This window comes from Castor canadensis, chromosome 1 (genome assembly GCF_047511655.1).
Source record: "Castor canadensis chromosome 1, mCasCan1.hap1v2, whole genome shotgun sequence".
In the NCBI taxonomy this organism is placed as follows: Eukaryota; Metazoa; Chordata; class Mammalia; order Rodentia; family Castoridae; genus Castor; species Castor canadensis.
In genome coordinates this window covers 160,194,952-160,221,747 of record NC_133386.1, presented here as the reverse complement: position 1 = coordinate 160,221,747, position 26,796 = coordinate 160,194,952, and the positions used below count along the sequence as shown (strand labels likewise).

The window sequence follows — 26,796 nt, the reverse complement described above, 5'->3', positions numbered from 1 at the left end:
AGCATGGGTCTGTAATCACAGCACTCAGGAGGTGGAAGAATGAAGATTCAGAGTTCAAGGTCAACCTGAGCTACATAGCAAGACTGCAAAAAATCAAAAAGAAACAAGCAAACAAAAACACTAATTATTTTTTCAAAATGCCATGTATGAGAGCCTGAAAAATAACTGACTTGGGAAAGATAGTGTCACTATGGCAGGCTACAAAAAGATGCCCCATGAATGTCCATGCAATAAAGGATAGTACTGATCACTGCTTACCGATGGTTCTTCATTGATGAGAAAGCTGGTTTCTCTGCTGCTCAGGCTCTGTTAATAGTACCAGGGAAACACAATGCTATTAATAGTAGTGCAAATGAACCAACTGGAATATTCATATTTCCATAACAAAAAAAATGAGGTTCTCCATGCAGAAATAACTCAACTTGGAACTGAAGGAAACAGTAAAATACCTGAAAATGTATGCAAAATTGTATATATACATGTCCAGTGCATTCGTGCATGTATGGGTGTGTGTATCTGTGTCTGTATGTGAGTGTATGTATATGTGTATGTGCTGTGTATCAGTGGAGATACAGAGGAAAAGAGAATAATTGAGGGAGTATGAGAATTTGGAAGTAACTCTATTAGATAATCAAATATTCTATGACACAATAAAGAGTTAAGAACTACTACATTGCAGAGAAAGATAAAGAGGTCTATTCTTTCAGTGACACTGAATTCTGAACAGGGAGGACAGAATTAATTGTCTGTTTTATACCATTTAACACTGTTTTGAAATTATTAAGATGAATACCTTGGAAATGTATCAGCAGAATGCTTAAGAACTTAAACTCATAACCCAAGAGGAAAAATCCATGCATGTGTATAAATACACACAAGTTATTTGTAATTAAAGCATTCCTTCCCCAGCATGATGGATTTTTAAATTCTCATGCTACCCAATGGCTCATGCACCACAAAAGGTCCTCCCGAGACTGCACCTACTCTCTTTATTTTAGTTAGCTTGGCTAAGGAGATGTCTATTTTATTTATCTTACAAGAGAAAGGACTCTGTTTCACTAATTCATTGTATTATTCTTTTCATCTCCATTTCATTAATTTCTGCCTTTATCTATGTTATTTCTTTCCACCTACTGTTTTTTGGGTTTTGCTAGTTCTTATTTTTCAAAGAGTTGTATCATTGGGTTTTTTGTGATCTCTCTGATTTCTTAACGTAGGCACTTATAGCTGTAAACTTTCCTGTTTACACTGCCTTTGCTGTGCCCCTTTGTTGATTTCCCCGTTATTTAGCTGATAACCAAACGGCATTCCAAAATACAGTTTTCAGTCTCCACATAGTTTCTCTTCCTGCTGATTTCTAGTTTTATTCCATTTTGTTCTTGTAAAAAACAGGAAGTTATTTCAGCTTCTTTATGTGCTTTCTGACTTGCTTTATGTCTTAAAATATGATACGTTTTGGAGAAAGTTACATGGGTTATTAAGAAAAATATGTATATGTTAGGTAGAAGGTGATAAAGTGATCAATCCACAATTAAAATCTAGGGAACTGAGACTCCAATGAGCATATACATTACAGAACACTTCACGTATGTTGTCATACATTCTTATTGGAGAAGGTAAGTATATCCTAAGATTCTTGTAAACTTGCTCTTGATTTCCCTTAGACTTTATTCAGTGAGTTTTTTCTTTGCTGCTTTTGCTTTTTATCACTTCACTGTAATGAAGAATAGCCATGAACATGACTGTATGCTGACTCCTGTGGGCTTCTCTAATGAATCACTAAACTTAAGGGTGCTCTTGGGGACGCCTGAATCATTGGTAAGAAGGAATGGAATACAGGGTACAGGTAGAGAAGTTAGGTTTAGATAGAAAGACAAATTGTTCTTCTATGGTAATGGAAGGAAGGCTGATTATATAGGTGAAAATGCTGGTGGATAGGGAGATTCAGTGGTGGAAATTTGTGGAAATTCTCTTTTCTCTCTCTCTCTCTCTCTCTCTCTCTCTCTCTCTCTCTCTCTCTCTCTATATATATATATATATATATATATATATATATATATATATTTCAGTTTTCTCATTGGAATAGTGCTGTTTAGTTCTAATGTTTATTTGTTGATTTTTCATCCAAATGACCTTTCTATTGGTAACTGTGAGTATTATTGTGTTGGTGGGTTTATCTGTAAGTTCAGTAGTGTCTGTTTTACGTAATTGGATGCACTGATGTTCTGAGTATACATATTTACAATTAACTCCTCTTGATGAACTGTTCCCTTTAGCCATATGAAGTTAGTTTCTTTATCTCTTCTCACTAATTTTTGTTTGAGACCTGCTTTGTCAGATATAAAAGTAGCTATTCCTACCCCCTTTGGGGATCCCTTTGCTTAGAAAAATCTTTCTCCAGCCTTTCACTTTAAGCCTGTGTTTGTGCTTGCCAATGAGTTGTGTTTTTTATAGGCAACAAATGTTTTAGGTTTTGTTTTTCAATCCAACTTACCGGTCTTTGTCTTTCCACTGGAGAACTGAGACTATTAGCATTCGGTTATTATTGAAAGGCATGTAGTGATTCCTATAACATTGTTGTTTCTGTAGTGTTTGTTTCCTAAACCTAATTTGCTTATATACTTATCTACTAAGATATGTTCTTTCCTATATTCTCATGGTTGCATTTGTCTTGTATTTCCGAGTGTGGGATACCTTTAAATGTCTTCTTTAGTGCTGGCTTAGTGGTCATGAATTCCTTTGGTTGTTTATTGTGGAAGGTTTTTATTTTGCCTTCAATTGTGAAGGATAGTTTTGCTGGACACAGTAATGTAGGTTAGCCATTATTTTCCTCTAGGACTTGGATTCCATGCACTTTTAACATTTAGGGTTGCTGTTGAGAAATCTGATGATATTCTGATGACTTTTCCTTCATATGTGACTTTAAACATCTCTCAGTTTTCAACATTCCTTCCTTTTTCTTTATATTTAATGTTTTAACTATAATATGTCATGAAGAGATTCTTTTCTGGCCTTGTATTTTTGGTGTCCTAAAAGTCTCCTGTACCTAGATAACCATTTCTTTCTCAATATTTGGGAATTTTTGTTGCTATCATTTTATTTATTTTATTGAATATGTTTTCTGTGCCTTCAGGCACCTCTTCTTCAATGCTTATGATTCATAGTTTTGATCTTTTTTTAATGGTATGCCAGAAGACTTGCATGTTTTGTTCACACTTTCTTATTTTTCCTTATCATTATTAGAATGTTGTAATATATGTACCTTGCCTTCAAGCTCTGATACTCTACACTCAACTTGATCCAGTCAATTAATGAGGCTTTCAACTGAACTTATTTAAAATCTGATTTATTGACCTTTTCCTTTTCAGAATTTTAATTTTATTTTTTCAGAACTTCTATATCTTTATTGCTTTCCTCTTTCATTTCCTGTGCTGTCCTATTTCCTTCGACTGTTGATTTGTTTTCTACTGGAATTCATTCAGGAATTTGTGTCCCTCGGCTGTCAGATGATTAAGTCCCTGCTGTTTTGTTCAGAGGTTTACATTGGGTCAAGCAAAATTATCAATAGCTTCTTACAGTTTGTGGCACTCTTTGGACAGTGCTCAACTCATTTCTTCCTCAGACCACTTGGTACTGGGGCCACACCTGGCTCTGAGATGCCTACCTGGACCTCCCTGCAGTGCCGCCACACTGTGGAACAGAGTTATAGAAATAACCACTGATCTGAACACATCTGACACCACCAATGGATGTGTGGATTCTGTCTCAGACTCTGTGTTAACACTTGACATGCATGGCCTCATTTTTCTCACCATATCATATAAGGCAGGTGCTTTTTTCTTTTATTTTGTAAAGATAAGTCTGAGAGAGGCAAAGTGACTTGAATAGAATCACAAACTGCTATGTGAATTTCAATCCAGATCTGCTTGAGCCCAAATTCTATATGATTTCTGCTTCTCCACACTGCTGCTCAGGGTCTCACAAGCTCTGCTGCCTTTATTCACCTGGGAGCACTTGCCCAGCTCTGGAGATTCAGCCTGAACATCATCTCATCTGTTCTGTCATTCATCATGAACTCTCACTTCTTTCCTGCTCATAGAATTGCCACGTCCTTCATGTGTTTCTACCGCAACCTAGGCAGGTGACACTTTCAGTAACTATAGTGGGGGTTTATTTTCCTTGTTTTTTTGGTGGTACTGAGGGTTGAACTCAGGGCCTTATGCTTGCCATGTAGGTGAATCACAAGTTGAGCCACACCCCTGCTCCTTTTTTGGATTGGTTATTTTCAAATTAGGGTCTTGGCTTTTTGCCCACACCGGCCTGGCCTGTGATCCTCCTATTTATGCTTCCCCTATAGCTGGGATGAAAAGCATGTGTCACCACATTCAACTTTTTGGTGTTGAGATGGGGTATCATGAACTTTTGGCCTGAGCTCTCCTCAAATCATGATCCTTCTAATCTCTGCCTCCTACTGGATAGCTAGAATTATAGGCATGAGCCACTAGTACCTGGCTCATTAAACATTCTTATAATCATTCCTTGAATTATTTGTCTGAGATTTTATCCACCTTACTACCCTTACTTTTGGTATCATGTTGCCTTTTCTTTCATATTTCTTATGTTTCTACATGGGGATTTGTGCATCTGAGGGCAAGTCCTTGGTTACAGATTTTTTATCACTTGTAGTCTTTCAGTTGAAATGTTCTCAATGATTGCGCAGCAGGACTGCACAGTGGCAAAGCTGATGTGCTGTTTCTCAACACTGGACTGGACATATACCTCCAAACAACAAAATTTCCAACTCCATAGCAACCGAGAAATTTAAATGAAGTAAAAAGCAATTAAAACATAAGCTAAACTCCCCAATATGGTTATATACAAAAAGGAGCTAGGATTGTCACGTAGTATACTAGAGGTTTAAAAATGATTAAATGTGTAGGAATTAAGAATTAGGTAATAAAAAGAAGGGGAGGTGGAAGAAGAAAGGAAGAAAAAATATGGAGAGGAAGGTGAAGTATATAGAACAAGGGTATTAGAAATAATAGTATGAGAGAATACAGTACAATTATTATGGGGAAAGACAATAAAGACAGAATGAAAAATGATTTTTAAAATTAGTAATGCAATAAAAAATAAAAGGCAATAATTCTTCCCTGCAGAGGAGAAGAGTGTATACCAGGTGAGCTACATCATTGCAACAGGTGTTCTCCAGTCTCTGGCCCTCAGCATTGTCTGAGGAGGTTCCAGCGTGTTCACTCCCAGTTTCCCTCTGGACCTATTATTGCCAGTGAATCCCCTCAGGGTGCAGTCTTAGTAAATGGTTGATGGTCTGCTAAGGCAATATATAGATGAAGTACAGGACTGGTCCCACCAGATATTAACAGCTCCATTGCTCTAAGTGTGGAGCATCTCTGGTCCACTGCAGCAGTTTTGGTGGGATTTAGATGGCTCCAGATACACATAACAGCAGAGAATTGGAGTGGAATTCCATGCACAGCTCATGGATGAGCGTAAGGTTCTTAAAATAGCATTATTAAAGAAGCAATACTGTCATGATTAAGAGAGCAAACTCTAGAGTCAGATGACCTACCTTCAAAATTTCAGCTCCAAACTTAGAAAATATAATACACCAATTCAAACAATTTCATTTTATACACTCCTCATAATTTTTCTTCAATTGTGTAAAACTAATTACATGTGTAATCTTGAGCAAGTTAACCTCTCTAAACCATAACTTCAACTTCTATTCAATAAAATTAAGTAAGACATGAGACATTCTCAACAAATGTTGCCTTTTTAAAATTAACTTTTGCTTATTTCCAGTGATATGATAAATGTTTATTGTATCATAAATTTTAATTCACATGCATCTGCTTCTTCAATAAGATAGCAGCAATGTCCAATGATGGTCTGCTCCTATTTTTCTAAGAGTTTATGTACTTTTTTTCTTCACATTTTAGTGAATATGTTTTTAATAATTTTTTCAATAAAATCATGATTTTTATTCTCTGGCCATTTGATATGCTGAAGTACATTAAATGTTTTAAATTACCTTTCTGTAATTGAAATAAACTTCACATGATCATGATTCACAATTCTTTTTTATATACTACTAAATTTTATTCACTGATATTATGCTAAAGATTTTTTGTGTCTATGTTCATGAGTGATATTAGTTTGTAGTATTTTAATACTGTCTTTGTCTAGATTGGTAACAGGATAATGCAGGGCTCTAAAATGAGTTGGAAAGTTTTGTTGCTCTTCTAATTCTGAAAATATTGTATAAAATTCCTCAAATATTTTGTAGAATTCCTACTCAAGTCTACAGAATTCTTCTGGGGAGATTTTAAAATTAACATTCAGCTTTATTAATAGAGAACTACTCAAATTATTGATTTCATGTTGACTAGGCTATAGTGGTTTGTGTTTTTTTGAGAAATTAGCCCATTTCATCTCAAGTTGTCAAATATATGGGAGTAGAATTATTCTTATTCTTCCTTTATTTAAATCATACAGGACACATGGTATCAATGATTTGCCTTAAATAGATTATACAGTGATATGCCCTATTTAATTTCTGATATTGACTACGTTCTCTCTCTCTCTCTCTCTCTCTCTCTCTCTCTCTCTCTCTCTCTCTTTCTCTATCTCTCTCTCCCTTTTGCTATCTTCCTACCTTGCTCCCTCCCTCTCATCTTCCCCTTTTTCTGACAATCTAGCTAAAGAATTGTTAATTGTATCTATCTTTCTAATCTTTCTTTCCATCTTTTTATCAAATGGTTTTCTCTAATACTTTTGGATTTCAACTCATTGATTTCTGGTCTTACCATTATTATTTTTTTCCTTCTGATTGCTTGGGTTTTTGTTGCTTTACTCTCTTGAAATGGAGGTTTATTGTTGATTTCAAACTTTTCATCTTTACTAACATAAATATTTAATGCTACAAATTTCCCTCTCAGCAATGTTTTGGTTACATCTCCCAAATTTTATTTTATTTTATTTTTTGAGGTCTTTTGAACTTTTATTTTAAGTTCATTTATTCACATGTACATACATTGTTTGGGTCATTTCTCCCCCCTTGCCCCTGCCCCCAGGCACTACCCCCCTCCCCCCTCCCTTCCAGGCAGAACCTGTTCTGCCCTCATCTCTAATTTTGTTGAAAAGAAGACATAAGCATAATAAGAAAGACACAGCGTTTTTGCTAGCTGAGTTAAGGGTAGCTGTACAGAGAGATTCCAAGCATTGCTTCCATATAAAACTGTGTTACAACCCAGTTGATTCATCTCTAACTGATCTTTACACTGGTTCCTGATCCTCTTCTCAGGTTGACCTCTGTCGCTTTAAGGTTTCTGTATTAATTCCTCTGGAGTGGGGACATCAAACGCTTCCATGTTTTGGGTTTCTAACCTATCCCCATACCCTCCCATATGTGCTCTCCCGTAGTCATGTGACTCAAGTCCAAAAACATTGCTGTATTTGCCCTAGATCTAAAGTCCACATATGAGGGAGAACATATGATTTTTGGTCTTCTGAGCCTGGCTGACCTTATTCAAATGATGTTCTCCAGTTCCATCCATTTACTTGTGAATGATAAGATTTCATTCTTCTTCATGGCTGAGTAAAATTCCATTGCATATAAATACCACATTTTCTTGATCCATTTGTCAGTAGTGTGGCATCTTGGTTGTTTCCATAACTTGGCTATTGTGAATAGTGCTGCAATAAACATGGGTCTGCAGGTGCCTTTGGAGTAACCTGTGTTACATTCCTTTGGGTATATCCCCAGGAGTGGGATTGCTGGGTCATATGGCAGATCTGTGTTTAGATTTTTAAGAATTCTCTAAATTTTTTTCCAGAGTGGTTGCACTAGCTTGCATTCCCATCAGAAGTGTACGAGGATTCCTTTTTCTCCACATCCTTGCCAACACCAGTTGTTGGTGGTATTTTTGATGATGGCTATTCTAAGAGGGGTGAGGTGGAATAATAGTGAAGTTTTGATTTGCATTTCCTTTATGGCTAGAGACGGTGAGCATTTTTTCATGTGTTTTTTGGCCATTTGAATTTCTTTTTTTGAGAAAGTTCTGTTTAGTTCAGTTGTCTATTTCTTTATTGGTTCATTGATTTGGGGAGAGTTTAGTTTCTTAAGTTCCCTGTATATTCTGGTTACTAGTCCTTTGCCTGATATATAGCTGGCAAATATTTTCTCCCACTCTGTGGGTGTTCTCTTCAGTTTAGAGATTTCTATTGCTGTGCAGAAGCTTTTTAATTTTATGAACTCCTATTTGTCCATTCTTTCTCTTAGTTGCTGGGCTACTGGGATTCTACTGAGGAATTTCTTGCCTATACCTTTTACTTCCAGAGTGTTTCCTGCTCCTTCCTATACTAACTTCAGGGTTTCTGATTTGATATTAAGGTCTTTGATCCATTTTGAGTTGATACTAGTACAGGGTGATAAACATGGACCTAGTTTCAATTTCTTGCAGATGGATAACAACTGTTCCCAGCAACATTTGTTGAAGAGGCTGTCTTTTCTCCATCGTATATTTTTGGCAACTTTGTCAAAAATAAGGTGAGTGTAGCTGTGTGGATTCATATTCTGTTCCACTGGTCTTCATGTCTGTTTTTGTGCCAGTACCATGCTGTTCTTATTGCCTTGCTTTGTAATATAATTTGAAGTCAAGTATTGTGATAACTCTAGCATTGCTCTTTTTGCTGAGTATTGCCTTGGCTATTTACAGTCTCTGGTGTTTCCAAATGAACTTTAGGGTAGATTTTTCAATCTCTGTGATGAAATTCATTGTGATTTTGATGGGAATTGCATTAAATATGCAGATTGCTTTTGACAGTATAGCTATTTTTGCTATGTTGATTCTAGCAATCCATGAACACAGGAGATCTTTCAATCTTCTGTAGTCTTCCTGATCTCTTTCTTCAGGGGTTTGTAATTCTCCTTGTAGATGTCATTCACATCCTTCCTTAAGTTTACTCTAGGTATTTGATTTTTATTTTTGAGGCTATTATGAATGGAATTGCTTCCAAATATTCCTTCTCAGTTTGTTCATTGTTGGTGTATAGAAAAGCTAATGAATTTTGTAGGTTAATTTTTGTATCCTGCCACCTTGCTATACCCATTTATGGGTGTCTAGGAGTTTTTAGGTCTTTAAAGTATAGGATAATATCATTTGCAAATACAGATATTTTGACAGTTTCTTTACATACTTGTGTTCCTTTTATTTCTTCTTCTTGCCTAATTGCTCTGGCCAGTACTATGTTGAATAGGAGTGAGGATAGTGGGTACCCTTATCTTGTTCCTGATTTTAGGGGAAATGGTTTAAGTTTTTCACTGTTGAGTATGATGTTGGCTGTAGATTTGTCATATATGGCCTTTACAATGTTGAGGTACATTCCTTCTATTTGTAATTTTCTTAGAGCTTTTATCAGAAAGTGCTGTTGGATCTTGTCGAAGCCTTTTTCTGCATCTATTGAGATGATCAAGTGGTTTTTGTCTTTGCTTCTATTAATGTGCTATATTACATTTATACATTTGCACATGTTGAACCATCCCTGAATCAATGGGATGAAGCCGACTTGTTCGTGGTGGATGATCTTTCTGATGTATTGTTGGATTCAGTTTGCTATTATTTTATTGAGGATTTTTGAATCGATGTTCATTAAGGAAATTGGCCTATAGTTCTCCTTTTTGGAGGTATCTTTGTCTGGTTTTGGGATGAGAGTAATATTGGCTTCATAAAATGAGTTAGGTAGTGTTCCTTCCCTTTCTATTTCATGGAACAGTTTAAGGAGGGTTGGTTTTAGTTCTTCTTTAAACGTCTGATAGAATTCAGCAGAGAATCCATCAGATCATGGACTTTTCTTTTTTGGGAGATCTTTATTGCTGTTTCAATTTAATTCTGTGTTATAGATCTATTCAGGTGATTAACATCCTCTCTATTCAGTTTTGGATGATTATAAGTATCTAGAAATCTGTCCATTTCTTAAAGATTTTCAAATTTATTAGAATATAGGTTCTCAAAGTAGTCTCTGATGATTTCCTGGATTTCCATGGTGTTTGTCATTATCTCCCCTTTTGTATTTCTGATTTTATTGATTTTGGTGTTTTCTCCCCTCATTTTAGTCAGGTTTGCCAAGGGTCTGTCAATCTTACTTATTTTTTCAAAGAACCAGCTTTTTGTTTCATTGATTCATTGTATGGTTTTTTTGTTTCTATTTCATTGATTTCAGCCTTTACTTTTATTATTTCTCTCTTTCTGTTTGTTTTGGGATTGGCTTGTTCTTGTTTTTCTAGGACTTTGAGATGTAGCATTAGGTAATTGATTTGAGATCTTTCTGACCTTTTAATATATGCACTCATGGCTACAAATTTTCCTCATTGGACTGCCTTTGCTGTGTCCCATAGGTTCTGGTAGGTTGTGTTTTCATTCTCATTAACTTCCAGGAATCTTTTAATTTCCTCTCATATTTCATCAATGACCCATTGATCATTGAGCAATGTGTTGTTCAGCTTCCAATTGTTTGCATGTTTTCTACTGTTGTTTTTATTGTTGATTTCTAGTGCTAATGCATTATGATCAGATAGAATGGATGGGATTATTTCTATTTTCTTATATTTACTGATGCTTGTTTTGTGCCCTAAGATATTATCAACTTTGGAGAAGGTTCCATGAGCTGCTAAGAAGAATGTGTATTGTGTGGTAGTTGGATGAAATATTCCGCAGACATCAGCTAGGTCCATTTGATCTATGGTGTGATTTAGTTCTAGGCTTTCTTTATTGATTTTTTTTTGTTTTCATGACCTATCTATTGGTGACAGGGGGGTATTAAAGTATCCCATCTACCACTCTGTTGGAGTCTATAAATGTTTTTAGGTCCTTCAGAGTATGTTTGATGAAACAGATTGCATTGCCGTAGGGTACGTATAGTTTGATAATTCTTATTTCCTTTTGGTGTATTTCCCCTTTTATTAGTATGGACTGTCCTTCTTTATTTCATTTGATCATTGTAAGTTTGAAGACTATTTTGTCCAAGATAAGTATTGCTACCCCTACCTGTTTTGGGGGGCCATTGGCTTGGTAAATCTTCTTCTAACCTTTCATCCTCAGCCAGTGCTTGTTTCTGTCAATGAAATGGGTCTCCTGTAGGCAGAAGATTGTTGGATCTTCCTTTTTAATCCAGTTTGCCATGTGGTGTCTTTTGATGGGAGAATTAAGTCTGTAAACATTCAGTGTTAGTATTGATAGGTATGTGGTGATCCCTGTCATATAGTTGTCTTTGTTGTTTAAGGGTTTGATTGTGTGTAGCTGAATCAATGTTACTCTTTACTTTCTTGCCTTTTCTTCTGGTGTGGTTTGGTACTGCCTGCCTTTTCATGGTTTTCTTTGCTTTCACTTTCTGTGTGCAGAATTCCATGAAGAATCTTTTGTAGTAGTGGCTTGGTGGTCATATATAGTTTGATTTCTGCTTATCATGGAAGACTTTTATTGCTCCATCTATTTTGAATGATCATTTTGCTGGGTAGAGTATCCTAGGGTTGAAGTTATTTTCATTCAGTTCCTGGAAGACCTGACTCCATGCTCTTCTTGCTTTTAATGTTTCCATTGAGAAATCTGCTGTGATTTTGATGGGTTTACCTTTGTATGTTATTTGTTTTTTCTCTCTTGCAGCCTTCAATATTCTTTCTCTATTTTCTGTGCTTGTTGATTTAATGATAATAAGTCGTGGGATAGTTCTATTTTGGTCAAGTCTGTTTGGTGTCCTGGAGGCTTCCTGTATCTGAATGGGCATAGTTTTCTCTAGATTTGGAAAATTTTCTGTTATTATTTTGTTGACTATATTATGAATTCCTTTTACTTGCACCTCTTCTCCTTCTTCAATGCAATGATTCTCAGGTTTGTCTTTTGATGAAGTCAGTGAGTTCTTGCATATTCCTTTCACAGGACTTGAGTTGTCTGACTAATGGTACTTCAGTTTTTCTTTTAATTACCATTTCATCTTCAAGTTCTGAGATTCTGTCTTCTGCTCATTTAAGTCTAAGTCTACTGGAGTGGCCTTCCATTTTGTTTTGTATTTCTATTTCATTCTTTTTTCTGAGGTTTTTCCATACTATGGGTCACTTCCTCTTTAATATTGTCCATTTTTGTCCTTAATTCATTTATCTCTCTATTTATGGTGTTTTCTGTTTCACTTTGGTGTTTATTTAGGGCTCTTATGATTTCATTTATTTGTTTTTGTGTTTTCTCATATTCTTTATTTTTGTTGTCTTGGAATTTCTTGAGTGCCTCCTGCATGTTTTGGTTTACCATGTCTATAATATCTCTATGAAATTCTCACTGATTACTTGCAGAATTTCTTCTTTCAGAGTGTTCTTGTGGGCTTCATTGGGTTCCTTGGTATAGTTTATCTTTGTTTTGTAGGAGTCTGGATTTGGGTATCTGTTTTCTTCCTTTGCCTCTGAATCCTGTAGTAATTTATTTTTGGGGGGAGAATGGTTTCCATCCCTTTTTTGTCTTCCCAGCATTCCGCTTGGTACTGTTTCTGTCCCTGGTCTATGTGTAATTTAGTATTAGCTAATTTACAATAGTAAAACTAACAAAACTAAGAAAGAAGGAGAAAAATGAAAAAGAGAAAAAAAAAGGAGAACTAAAGAAATCAACAGGGAGAGATGGTGCACAATCAAACAGAGAACAAGACAAACAAACACTTAAAGAAAAGAAAAAAAAACAGAAAAAAAAAATCCCTTATTCAGGAACAGTAGAATTTCAATATAAGTAGTTTGGGTGTTACTCCTTTAGCATCCAGTCCTCTTTGTCTTCATCTCCTAGGCAGGTTTGGAACCAGCCATTGGTGGTACTGGGGACCTCCTGTGGTGGACAGTGGCTGGTGTGATTGCAGGCCAGTGGGCAGTAGCATGGCAGGCCTGCAGGGTAGTGATCCAGTGGACCAGTGGGGTGGAGGCATGGTGGGCTGGCAGGCAGGTGGTGGCATGGGAGTGGCAGCCTGCCTGTTCTTCGTCTGTTCTTTCAGTGTATCATGATGTGGAGAAGCCTTCCATGGTCTAGGGGTTCTGTGTGCCAAAGTTTCAGCTCTCCCTGGTGCTTTACCTCAGCCAATCATGTCTCCAGCATCTCAGCAAGGTTCCTGATTCCCAGAGCTCACATATTCTGCATTTGTGTCCCAGTCACCATTTTGGATCCTCTCCCAAATTTTAATATGCTATGTTTTCACCTTCATTTGGTTCATTTCTAGTTGTTTTTGGTTTTCCTTTGAGAGTTTCTTTGATGCTTAAAATATTTAGAAGTATATTTTTCAGTTTCCAAATTGGAGGTATTCCTGTTATCTTTCTTTTATTGATATTTAGTTTGATTACATTGTGGTGGGAGAATGTACTCTGTGATTTCAATTCCTCAAATTTTTTTGAGGTTTTTCTTTTTTTTTTTGTAGCTCACGATATGGTTTGTCTTAGTCTATGTTTTCCGAACACTTTATGTTGCTGTCTTCTGTTTATTACCTGTTTTTTTTCTCTTATTTTTCATGACTTTCTGTGGGCTACCTGAATGTTTTTATAATTCTTTTTTTATTTATCTGAACCATTTTTGAATATATCTATTTATGTGGCTTTTAAAGGGTTGTTCTTGATATTACATTATATGTATATGTATACTTATTACCAGCAAAATGAGGTATACAACCCACATATCTTTTTACATCCCCAAACTTTAGTTTGTAATACAAATGTCATTGCTCTACATATACTGAGAAGCATATCTGTGTCAATTTCTTTTGTTTCAGCATGTGAATTCTGATAAGAAAGCTACTGTCATTTTAATTACTTTTCCCTTAGACTTAAGGGATGTTTCTCTCTCATTGCTACCAAGGTTTTTTTTTTTTGTTTCTTGGTCTTTCATTGTCAGAACTAGTTTTAGTTAGATTCATGTGAAGTTCTTTGGGTTTACCCTGTCTTCGGTTTCTTCAGTTCTTTGAATCTGTGGGTCAAGTCTTTGGACAACCTATTTCCTATGGTTCCTTTGAATATGCTTCTAGTTCAATTTCTTTGTCCTGATGACCTTACTGACATGAATGTTAGACTTTTTGTTATATATAGTCTCATAGGTCCTTGAGACTTTACTCATTTTTTCAGCCCATTTCTCTCTACTGTTCTCAGAAGGTAATTTTTCTCTTTAAATCCAGTTATTTTCTTCTCTGTCCCTTAAATTCTGCTGCTCTTTTTTCTGTTATAATACATTTCAATTCTCAAAATTTCCATTTTGCTCATCTTTATGACTTTTATTTATTTATTTAGTTACTTACTTATTTTTGCTGTTCCAACAGCATTGGGATCTCTTTTCTCACTCTTTTTGAGAAGTTTCTGGCTGTTGGTATTATGAATCATTTCCTATAGAAACATGGACTTTTAAGGTATTGTGTTTTGAAACTAGGCTTAACCCAAATCTGATGGTAATACTCTGGAAGGATAAACAGAGTGACTCTCATTACCTGGTTGGAGTAGAAACCCAGGTTCCAATGCAGCCTCTTTTGACCCAGAATAGGGTAACAGTAGAATTGTTCCTCATTACTGCTGTGTCAGGATGGTAGTTCAAGGTCATCAGTAGGAATTCACTGATTCCAACATGGATGGGAAGAGCAAGGCTGTCTTTCTACTGCTCCCAAACGATCTCCAGGGTCTCCATGATGGGGGATGTGGTAGAAGTGGCTTCTCTTCCCCTACAAGTGTTGTGGCACTATTTTACCACTAGTGGGGCTAGAAGTCTATGCTCTTCACATGGTCTCCACTGATACTATGAAGGGGTGAGGTATAGGGTTGTAAAAATCTAATCTCTCTTTGAGCTCTGGTGCAGTGGGGGGGGATAGGACCATGATTTTTTTCCTATGGTGTTAAGCTGCAATAGAACAGTTATTGACTAAAACATTTCTGTATTCCTGGGTCATTGTTTTTCTATACAAAACAAGCATTTCTTGAAGATTTCTTTGCCTATGTCAGCATTTCTAGGTTGCTGGCTTCTGTAGCATCCAGTCTGCAACTTGTGAAATAAAGAATAAACCCAGGGAACTAAATTCATTGTTGTTCCATAAGTCCCATGGCTGCCTGCTGGTCTGCCTTCTTCTTACTCTTAAAGTCCCCTCCATGATGTCCAAGAGTTTTAGCTATAGTTAGCAGGAAAAAAAAAATTTTCTAATCCCATTTTCTAGAAGCAACAGCTAATGTTACTTTTGAACTGATTGGTTTAATAATATATCCATTTACTAATTCCAAACATTACCACTGCTTATTTCTATTTTTCGGTAAGACACTAGTTTTACTCCAAAGTATGCCTTATGAAAAAGATATGCTAAACATTAACTTTAGGCTGTGTCTAAGAGGAATTTGTTTGATGTTTCTACTATCCTAGGTTTGAATTCATTCTATCATTTGTCTTCCTACAAAAGCAAAACTAAAAAATAAACCTAAAAATCATATTTTTGAAGTATTATTATATAAAGTTTTAAAAATAAATTTCTCAATTTGGTAAGGCAAATACAGATTGAAAAATCTGAGGAAAAGTACTTCAAATGAAGACCTATCTGAACCTGAAGTCAAAGAAATAAGATCCACTGCTCTTGCAGTATATAAAGAAATAAGAAACAGCATACATATGACTTGAAATTCTTTTTCTGTTTTAGAAGTTTGACTGTACATACATATGTATACACAAAATATTTGTGTAGCGGCAAAGAGCATGAAGTGGAACTAAAGTTAACTTAAACAATACATATAAAGGTCTGAAAGAAGTACCTTATTTCTATGTCAATAGGAACAAAATGCAAATGAAAACATATTTGTGATGTACATTTGGTCAGTTGCTCTCATAAGACAACTCTTCCCTGAATCCATTCCAAAGACATGAAACTTTTATTTTTCACGTTTTTACTTCTCAAATAAGTATCCTGACTCACTGACTGGCTTCCTAAGTGTATTCTCCATGCCATGCTGTGTCACTTTAGTTGTGGTGACTGCTTTGTGACAGGTTTTCAGGGTTTGGTGACAATAAGAATCACCTGAGCTAACTTTTAAAACCGATGACCCTCTCAGCCTTATCCTTAAGGTAAGCTCTACCTCAAAAGCTCTACCTCAAAAGTCTGCTTTTTGCTGTTGTTGTTGTTTAGGGGGTGGTAGCAATACTGGGGTTTGAAAGCAGGGCCTTGCTCTTGCTAGGCAAGTGCTTTACCACTTGAGTCATGCCCCCAGCCAATTTACTTTTACTAAATTTTCAGAAAGGATATGGACCTTTTTGCCTGTTGACGCCTCAGACCACAATTCCCTATCTACCTTTCTCATGCAGATGAGATTATAGATGTGTACCACCATGTGTGGCTTGTTTATTTAGATGGGTTTTCATTAACTTTTCACCCAGGCTAGCCTCAAATCCTCCCAATCTCCACCTCCCCAGTAATTGGGATTCTAGACATGAGCCATCATGCCTGACCTCAAAAGTCTGAATTTTAAAGAAATTCTTCATATAATTCTTATTCAGGTGGTCTACACACCACACTGTGGGAAATCACTGGAATATATGATCTTCATAGTCCTGTCTTTTCGTATTCTGTTTCCCTTCAGCTTTATGATCACTGTGCTTTTACATGAATCCTAGAATTTAGGAGAATCTTAAGTCAACCAGTTTATCCAGCACATTTACCCAGCCAAGCTATTCTGCAAGGATGTGTTTCCTAAAGCACAAATTTCAGTCATCCCAAGAAATATGTTTTTTAAAGATGTCTATGTGACTAGACACCCCAACCCAGTTTAAGGACATCTGTGAGAGACACTCACAGAGTGTCAACAAGAACCTAGCAAGATGATTATTTTGTAAAACACTTTTAGAATGTTTACGCTTGGTATAGAAGAAATCTGAATTGTAGTATTTCTTAAAGGCTTATATAACTAAAAGAAAGCCTTGGGTTAAAAGAATCCTATATTTTTACAGGTTGTATAGTTATTCCTAGGTATCCATAGAGAGTGGTTCCAGGATCCCTTATGGTTACTGAAATCACTGAAGGCCCAACTCTTACATATAAAATGGCATAGTATTTACATTTACCCTTCACACAATCTTCTGCATAGTTGAAATCATCTCTAGATTACTTATCATGTCTAATAAAATGTAAATACTATGTAAATTATTATTACACTGCACTCTTTAAGGAATAATGAGAAGAAAAAAGAGTCCATACATGTTCACTATAAATGCAATTTTCTTTTCTGAATATTTTTGCTACTCAATTGACTGAATCTACTGATGTGGTACCCACAGATAGAGAAAGCCAACTGTATTTAATTTTATTATTTATCATTGTATTTAATATGCTTACTTAATTCAGGTTGAATCTCTTGAATTCCAGCAAAGTCACCAATAAGATCATATCACATAATAATAATTGAAATATAAAAAGCTGTCACATATAAACCAGCATCACACTCTGCCAAAGGGTTTGACTGAATACTGTCATCTTGCATATCAATGTACAGCATGTCTGAGTTCATTGTACAGAAAAGCTCAAAAGTTCAAACTTACACTTGTTCCCTATAACATCTCACACTGTTTCTCTCAGAACTGTTGGTCAGTGAGCTTTCAAAGGAATCCTATAGTTTATGGGAATCTTAGGTCAATCACTTAAGCAGCCCATTTATCCAACCCACCAGCCTTTAGTCAACCTGGAAGGATTCTGGAAGGATGGGTTTCTGTTACTATGAACATCAGAAAGATCTAATGTTAAGTCTGCAAGTAAATGGAGATTTGCTTTACTTACTAAAAGATGAACAGGCTAGAGGACAAAATAGGAAGAATGTAGTATGAGAAAATAACTAAGCTACAAAAACTAAACTATTCATATGATACACATTGCTAACCTCGCCTTGGTCTTTGTTTCTTACTTACATGGAAGCTAATACATACATAGTTAACTTACCTCACTCATTTGGGCAGTGAATTCCTTATCTACAGTGTTTCTTAGCCCTAGATGAAATAAAAAAAAAGAAAAATATGTTACACTGGCCAACTGGTTTGACTTTGTCTACAAGTCTACATAAGGAGAAAAAAAGATTCAAACAAATAAAATTCAAAGAAAGAATATTGAAAGAAAATATAGATCTTCTGCAGTTAAATTGTTCAAAATATCCTTCAAAAGACATCTCACTAAAACTGTTTATAATCTAGGGGAAGAACACCAAATATTGATGTGTAGTTTATAATCTCACTCACTAACAAACTTAACTCTGATCAACGTAGTCATCCATACAGAGCCAAAAACCACCGAAAAGAAAATATCCTCTAGGCATGTCCAATGGTGTCCTCTGGTTCCCACTCTAGGAGATTTAACGTTTTCTCTGCTTGTTTCCTGGAATTAAACCAGATTGGTTTCTGGGAAAGCATTCTGAGAACCCTGCCAGTTTCTAAATAGGCCAAATTGCTTTCTTAATACATGGATATCTTCATAATGGTTATGTACTCAGTCATTTGGACTGAAATGTCTTCAAATAAGTTTCTGACACTAAAAAATGTTACATGTAGAATTTTGATTCTTATTCTCTAGTGACTCCAACTTGGAAAAACATGGAGAAATAATTCACAAGCAAAACTCCCCTACATAAAAAGGTATTTTTGGAGAAAATAGTACTATGGGAATAAAAAAAAATGTTGCTACCACTTGAAAGTCTTCTGCAATAACTGTATTTTAGGAAGAGTTAATATATGGAAAATAGAGGTCTACCATTTGCATAGCTTTTTCACTACTGAAGAAACAAAATTCAATTGACAGAGCAATATTAAACAAATATATTAAACGGAAGCAATTGTAACTTGCAATGTTCCTTTTAACAGATTATACAAATCACTAATGGACAGAAGAATCACTGAGCCACCTGGTCTTTGTCTTTTAGTCTTCAAAACTGGGAGCTCAATAAATCTTTCTTTGTAAAGATATTGTGTTATAGCAACACAGAATGACCTAACACACCTTATAACAAATAGATGAAGAATAACGTTCTAAGAAAAAATATGTTTTGTCTCTCAAGTTGTGGTATTTGAGCATTGCCTTAAGGAGACTTTTATTTTCTTGAGAACAAAAGTAGTCAGAACAATCAAATAAGTACATGTCTTTAGCTAGATTTATAGAGCATTTTGTAATTCTATTTTTATGAAGAAGTTGAAAAATAGGGAGCACTAAACTCTCCCTCACCTAATTATTTTGGTTCCATTTATCATAAAACAACTAGATGAAAAACATTTTCAAACTGCTGTCTGTACTTGACATAATGTAGTTGAGAATTTAGAAAAAGGACACTACAAATTCTTGAGATTACCTCCCATCAGTCCTAGTCCTCCTCCACACTTTAACCTCTAAATTCACTGCTTCCCTTCCCTAGAATGAACAACTGCTTTCTTCCCGGGCTCACTTTTCCTTTCTATATTAGATAATGTCCTTTCAGGTCTTGCCCAAAATTGCCTCGGGAGCATATTTTGTCAGTTGTATACTTTTCTGAAAAACAGAAAGATTTAAGAGGCTAGATTTATTTTCTTACACTCTGTGTTCCCCCCTACACATACATACTGCTCATTTGTTCTCTCTCATACACACAGATGTTCACACACCACACACACTTCCACACTCATGGAGTATAAAGACATGGCTCTGTCAAAACAGAGACCCATCTCAATAGGCAGAATTTGAGCCCAACAACTCCAAGTCAGGATTTGGGTATTCCCCCAACTTCCTCTAAAAGGAACAGAAATGACTATTCTCTTCCTTAAAGCTAGAAACCCTGGATAGAAAAGTTTGACACCAATCACTGCAAAGAATCACCAAATAAGTGCCCCAAAATAAAATCAGCACAAAGACTTAGCTTTGAGTTTTCAGTAAAAGAACATTACTAAGAATATAGTGTCCAGCAAACTCAGAGTTCAAAAATAACCCTGGCATTTACCGAATGGTCTTCTCAGTTTACACTCCTACCAGCAGCATAAAATAAAATACAGTCATAAGCTGACACAATGACATTTCTGTCAACAACACACCACATGCAAGACAATGTTCCAATAAACCATAATACAGCCTAAGTGTATTGTAATAGGCTATATCATCAGGAAGTGTAAGTATACTTTATGATGTTGCACATCTATGAAATCATATAATTCTTAGACTGTGCCCCACTGTTAAATGGCTCACAACAGCATATGAAATCAAATATTCACATGACTAATAGCAGTAGTCTTATTAAACACAGTGCCTAATGCACGCAGCTTCACAGTCAACTTTTAAACTGCCTTTTCTAATGCTGACTGTTCATTCCTCAACTAAAGAATGAACATGGCAAATCAGAACAACCAGTCAACATTAACATTTTACTAGGAGTGTTGTTTACATAACTACTTAAATGTCTATTACACTTTCCTGTTGTAATTTCACTTTGAAATGTGGTAGATAGTAGGAAAATACCCAACTAGAGATCACTGATTGCATATGTGTTCAATTATGAAGAAAAAGACTCCAAGAAAAGGTAACAAATCTTAGAAATAGCGCATTAATTTAACTCTTTCTCTGGAAAGAAAACATCACATGTAAATCAACTGTTTAACTTTTTCTTATTTAATCATCAAAAGTAATTTAGGAAACACACAACATATGATTGAGGCTTACATAGATAGGTAAATTTGCTCTAAGAAATCCATTTATAGTTCTAAATGCAGAAATATAAGTAACTCCTAAAAATTGATGCAATGGAACTCAGACATTTTTAACTTTCTTTGGCCAGCACTTTTGTTTTTATAACTGTGTCAGTAACTTCAGGAAAAAAGATATCTGAAAGTGTGCTACCAAAAATCTTCTCAATTGTTGATATTAAAATGCACATCTTTATTACAATGCACTTTCATAAAACCCCAGTAAAAACAGAGGTCTAAGTAATGCACAACAAAACCAATCCAGCAAAATAATCTATATTCTGATCTTAGATCTAGGAAGGTCGTCCACCCCACTCATTAGGCCCTCCTCTCAATACTTCCATGCCTATTTGCTGCTGGGGCTGGAGATGTATGGATAAATCTAAACACAGAAATTGGAGCAGTATGTAGTCAGCAGATTCAACCATCAAATAAATGGTATTTCTCAATCTTTTTCCACCTCCATCCATGTCAAAAGAACACCTTTGATCACATGAGGTTATATAAATAAATAGAAAAGGACTTTGCCAAGAAAAGACAAAACTGAAATCATCTGGGAAAAAGTTCTGAAACTTTCCTGGGATGGATTTATGCTGCATATGACCTCACACTAAAATGTTACTAATTTTAAGTATAGTTTCTACAAGTAATATCAACTTGAAGCTAAATTACATTAAACTTTCAACTGAAAGAGTGTAATAGTTAATTTCTGTAATGCTAGATAGAAATATTTCTTTATTCATTATGAAGAGAATGCTGCATCATATACATTTCCCTCTATTTTTTCTTCAAAGAACACAATTTTGTAATGTTATCTCATAGTTTTATCTCAAAAGGTCAGATCAAAAGGAATTACTGAATTCTTTAGGCTGAAAAAATATATTTAGACCTTTAGATTGCTGAAATTGCAACAGGAAATAATTCTCAGAAATGGATAAAAACATCAAGTGAGTATGGGAAGGACTTTCAATTTTATACTTCTGAAAGTTACTTGACTTTTTTCGCCACTGAATAACATTTTCCCTAGCAAATACACTTATTATATCATTTAGCAGAGCCATTTGTCAACATTTAAATTTTTAAACAGCTTTAGTTCCTTCTATCCTCAAATTATTTTTTATTTTAAAGAAGGGGGTATAAACTTCAAGAGACACCATCTAGAACAAAATAAAAAAAGAGGACTTACAGAATGGAAGAAAATATTTGCAAGTCATCAAATAATGCAACTCATACAGAATATACTAAAAACTATTGCAAATCAACAATAAAAAGACAACCCAAAATTTTAAATGGTCAAGGGATTTGAATAGATATTTCTCCAAAATACATGAATAAGTAGCAAATAAATATATAAAATTTGACACATTAATCACTGGGAAAATGCAAATCAAAATCTCATTAAGATACCATTTCATAACTACTAAGATGTTATAATAAAAACAGACTACAAGTGTTAGAGAGAATGCAGAGAGAATGGAACCCTTATACATTATTGGCAGGAATGTGAAACAGTGCAGACAATTAGAAAACAGTAGAAGTCTTTCAGACTGTTCAACATGGAACTTCTACATGATCCAGCAATTCCCCTCCTGGGTATATACTCCCCAAAATGAAAATACATGTTGATGCAAACACTTACAGATGACTATTCATAGCAGCATTATTCACAGTAACAAAACAACTGGAAATGGCCCATATGTCCACTACTCAGTGAATAGATAGGTGGGGACATCTCTATAATAGACTTGGCAATATAAATGAATGACTTCAAAAACATGCCAAGAGATAGAAGCCAGTTAACAACAGACTATATATTGTATGATTCTACTTACAAGAGATGTCTATATATAGGCAAATCTATAGAGACAGTAAACACATTAATGGCTGTCTGCAACTAAGGATAGGAAGTGAGAAAGATGGGGAATGACTGCCAAGAAGGTTTCAATATGGGGCAAAGAAAGTGTTCTAAAATCATTTTAAGGCGATAGTTACAAAACTCGGTAAATATGCTGAAAACCACTGAACTCTAAATGGATGCCTTTTATGGTACACAGAACACATCTCAATAAAACTGTTTCTAAAAGGGGTGAGAAAAGATGCAATAATATACTGTATTTGTATTCCGTAGTCCCTTTGAAGATTGAATAGTAAAAGTAGCTCAGATATTTTATAACTTCAAGAAATTGTTTTCACATTTATAGCTAACACTAAAGAACACAAGAAAACAGAAACTGAGGTCTTAGAGATAGCAGCAGAAAAATACGTGCATTTTTAGGAAAACACGTTTACAAGAATAGATCCACAGAATATTGGTCTGCCCAAAGAAAAGACCTTAGCAAAGAATGGACAAATATTTCTCAATAGAACTAACGCTGCAGTTAAAGCTTTTTATTTTATTTTTTTTTAAACAGTAGCATGCCCAAGAGAATAAGAATATCAAGCTAATAGACCTTAGGGCCTGCCCCTCCCATTATTAACAAGCATCTCAACGCATGACTGGTAATTGGCAAAGAGAGGTAGGCAAAAGGACTCAAGTGGCAGCTCTTTCCACGGGGGATTACTGTCATCACTCTAAACTGAGGCTGTCTTTGGGAAACCCCTCTTTCCTGTAGCTGGAATCCGCAAGCAAAGTGCACGTCCAGCGCGCACCTCCCTCTGAATTATTCTGCGGCTCAGGGCAGTTCAGGGGAGCAAGGGGGGTGGTCCCCAGATCTTCAGGGGCACAGGCTGGTTGCATGTCATTGTCACGCAGAAGCAGCAACGGAAATCGCGGGGCGCAGAAAAACTCACCCCGCCCATCCTAAACAAGGACTGCCAGACCTGTGGTCTGTCTCTCGCGGGGCGCGCTCAACGAACGTCCCCAGGACTCAGGCCCCACCGCCACCAACGTCCCCCAAGGTCCTTGCGCTAGGGCTGGAGGGAACCCGGGGCAGCCCGCCCATCCCCCGCTCCACGCGGCGGCCTCCTACCTTCCTCCACCATTTGTAGGAGATGGGGGTCTCCCATCATCGCCAGCTCGTTGATGACACTGATGCCTGAGACGCGGGGACCAAGGAACCGCTGCGATGGACAGCGAGACGTTCTGGAGGCGCAGCAACTGAATCGGATCGTAGGCTGCCGGAACTGCAGTTCCGGTTCCAGGGCGGTGACAAAATCGGAGGTCTCTGCCGAGCTCTCCCCGGCCTCCTCGTCCAACTCCACTGACTGGGGCTTCTTTTCCAGTTGGTAATGGCTTTCCTCCACACTACTCACCGGCTCTGTGTCCTTGAGCCTGCGCTCCTCTACCCTCTTCAGGTAGTGGGGTTTCTCATCCCTCCCCCTGTAGTACCTGTCCCGACTGCTCGGCTGGTCCAAGTTCTTCTCACTCGTTACCTCCACCAGCTGGCCTGTCAGCTGCTTCTCTCCACGCCACTCATCCTCAACACCCAGCGCCCCGCCCTCGGGCCCAGCTGGCTCCTGGCCGCCAGGCTCTTCTGGGCGCTGGCCATAGGAGCGCCCAGGCTCTGACTCCTCTACGCGCCCTTCCCCCTCAGGGCCCTCCGCCTCCTGGGCCGCCTGACCCTCCCTGGCTCCCAGTAGATTCCCTATTTTTACTTCACTTGCTGGGCCCACGCCCTACTTCTCTCAAAACCCTTCTTCTCTCGGGATCCCCATGGTAGGCCAGATGCCGGCAGCCTCAGACAGTAAGCCAGGTCCTCCACCACCAAGGGTGACTCTCTACCCACCAGGAGAGCCACTCGGAGAACCCCCCTCCCAATTCGGGAGTTACTTTTTGTCTGGTGAGAAAAAAACCTCCTTCCCTTAAAGGAACCCCTCCCCCTTTAAGGCGCATGGCCAGGGTCTCCCAGGTTCCAGCTGACTCCACGTGGTCAGTGTGGATATTAATTTTCCTCTGGGCCCTGCCCTACCTCCTGGATGCTGAACAGGATATTTTCTACAGTTAGGGGAAGGTCATACTCTGAGACCAGAGTTCGAAGTCAGTCTCTGCTCCTTAAAAGTTGGATAACATATAAGCTTCAGTTTCTTCATCTTTAGGTGAGAGGAATAGTTCTAACTTCCTAGGGGTGTTGCGAGGAGCACGATGTATATAATACTCGGGACAGAATGTTATAAATTTAGCTACTACTAAAATTAGCTCGTAGTACCTTGAGCCCTACACTGCCCAGAACTTCCACATGAAACTGTGAGTAGTGCCACCCCTCATAGGCCCCTACAAATTGGCTGTTTTATGAGACCCTATTGACTGTCAGCTCCGCAATAATTAGGAGGGAAAAATAGGTTGGAGATGGTAAGCTCAAGGTAAAGTAGACATCTACGCTCACAGCCTGGGTAGTGCCGAAGGAGTGACTGAGTTTGGGACAAAGTTGGAGTGATTTGAGAATAAGGAAGAGGTGATCAAAGAAAACTTGACTTTCTTCTTTACTCTTCTACTGTATCTCTCTGTCCACCCCACCCTTCTACTGACGTTTTAGAACCGAGAATCACTTTTTACAGATGAGGAAAACAGACTAGAAAGAAGTGTTTGGTGAAGGTCATGGTTTACTGCAGAACTAGAATCATTTTTTTTTTAAATACTATCTATCTCTTCCCTATTTAAACTTCTAGGAATACAACGGTTTTGGACAAGGAATTCAAGACTATAAGCAATCACCTGCTTGATGTATTTTGGAGTTGTGTTTGAAAAGTGAATATATGAAGGCCAGCAATACATTTATGTGCAATTACAAGTTTTTGGTTATTACCTTTTGGTAACTAAACATTGGTAATAATAAAATTTTGATAACATGAATGTTTTTAATGTTCTCATTGCACATACAAAGTAGGTCAATATTGTGAGTAAACAGATGGGTGTGCACTTTGTTTTACATAAAATTAAAATAAAGACAAAATTGTTTTTCTATAACTCATGTAGATCTTTTTCATGTTTCTTGATTTTGTGCCTATTAGAAATAACATGTGGGAGAAGACATTACATGTTGTTTAGTTTGTCCAAAATTAAATGGAGTATTTTGATATTGAATTTGCTTATGTTTTATCAACATTCTTTGTTAACAAAAAGAAACTGTGTTCTTTGGTAAAGGTCCATATCTTATCCACAGCATTTTAGATCTTGAGAAATAGTCTGTATTCAAATCACTGTAATATTTTTGTTGCATAGCGATTCATAATTTTAAGATCTGTCCATTTCCTCCATCTCTATTCTGTGCCTTTGAATAGTCTAACTGCACATTTCCAGAATTAGGTTCTCAATAATGAATACATGTTCCTTTAATATAATTGAATACGTAGTTAAGAATGGTGTTGAGACCCAAAAGTTGTGGAGCATTTTTAGCCCTCTACATGATTTCATGCTTTGTTTTTACTCTTACAGGCATCTGGTAGTACCTTTGACTTGCCTTTTATGTCTTGTATAAAAGCATGAAAAATTATTTAAATCATACATGCAAAGCTGCAAAGATATAAATGGTGATATTTTGGCAATTAAACTGTCAACTTGAAATACTTGTTTACCAGGTGATGAGTAACTGTGTGAATTTGCTTTAGGAAAGTCACCTCCTTCCGCAGAGATGTCAATATTACGTTGTGTGAAAGAAAGCTGAGTGTGTAAAAATTAAACATGACCAACATCTGTATGTGGATTTTTTATTCTAGCAGCCTGATTGAACCAGTGGCCTTTACCCATATTGAAGAGCCTAAGCTCATAATGTAGACTTAGAATGTCAGAAAAGACCTTGGGATGTTAACTAAAAAAATCTCTCCCCCTTCTGATATTTAAAGCAAAAATATGGCACATCCAGTCTGGTCTAGATCAGTCTGAGTTTCTCTACATATCAAAGTTTTGACTCATAGACTAAGTTCCTGTTTTGACTAATTGCCATGCAATTTGTTTTTTAGTCCTAAAATGTCATATGTTCCATGCATTTTCAACATCCCTGTAAATCCACATAAAAATTACTTTCTCCAATGTGTGGAGCTTTGTACCAGAACTCAAATGACCTGCGTTCTCCCCTTTCCTGTGTCCCTTGAAAATGTAGGCACTACAATGAGCATGGAGAGATGAGTTGGC

At 36.7% G+C, this 26,796-nt stretch overlaps 1 protein-coding gene across 4 annotated transcripts in view; it reads right to left on the bottom strand.

Annotated features, from left to right (window-relative positions):
* The window catches only part of Ano5 (anoctamin 5), a 100,400-nt gene extending 75,892 nt beyond the window's left edge, over nucleotides 1–24,508 (bottom strand). For 3 of the 4 annotated variants that reach the window (XM_020184639.2, XM_074042899.1, XM_074042903.1), the window contains exons 1-3: nucleotides 23,699–24,508; nucleotides 17,980–18,026; nucleotides 259–306 (exon numbers count right to left, since the gene is read on the bottom strand). In XM_020184639.2, the coding sequence (XP_020040228.1) occupies nucleotides 259–306; nucleotides 17,980–18,026; nucleotides 23,699–23,738 (135 nt within the window). In that variant the 5' untranslated portion in view covers nucleotides 23,739–24,508. The remainder of the gene's footprint in view (nucleotides 1–258; nucleotides 307–17,979; nucleotides 18,027–23,698) is intronic. The other variant, XM_074042897.1, reaches the window with a different exon arrangement.
* Between the last annotated feature and the right edge of the window lie 2,288 nt (nucleotides 24,509–26,796).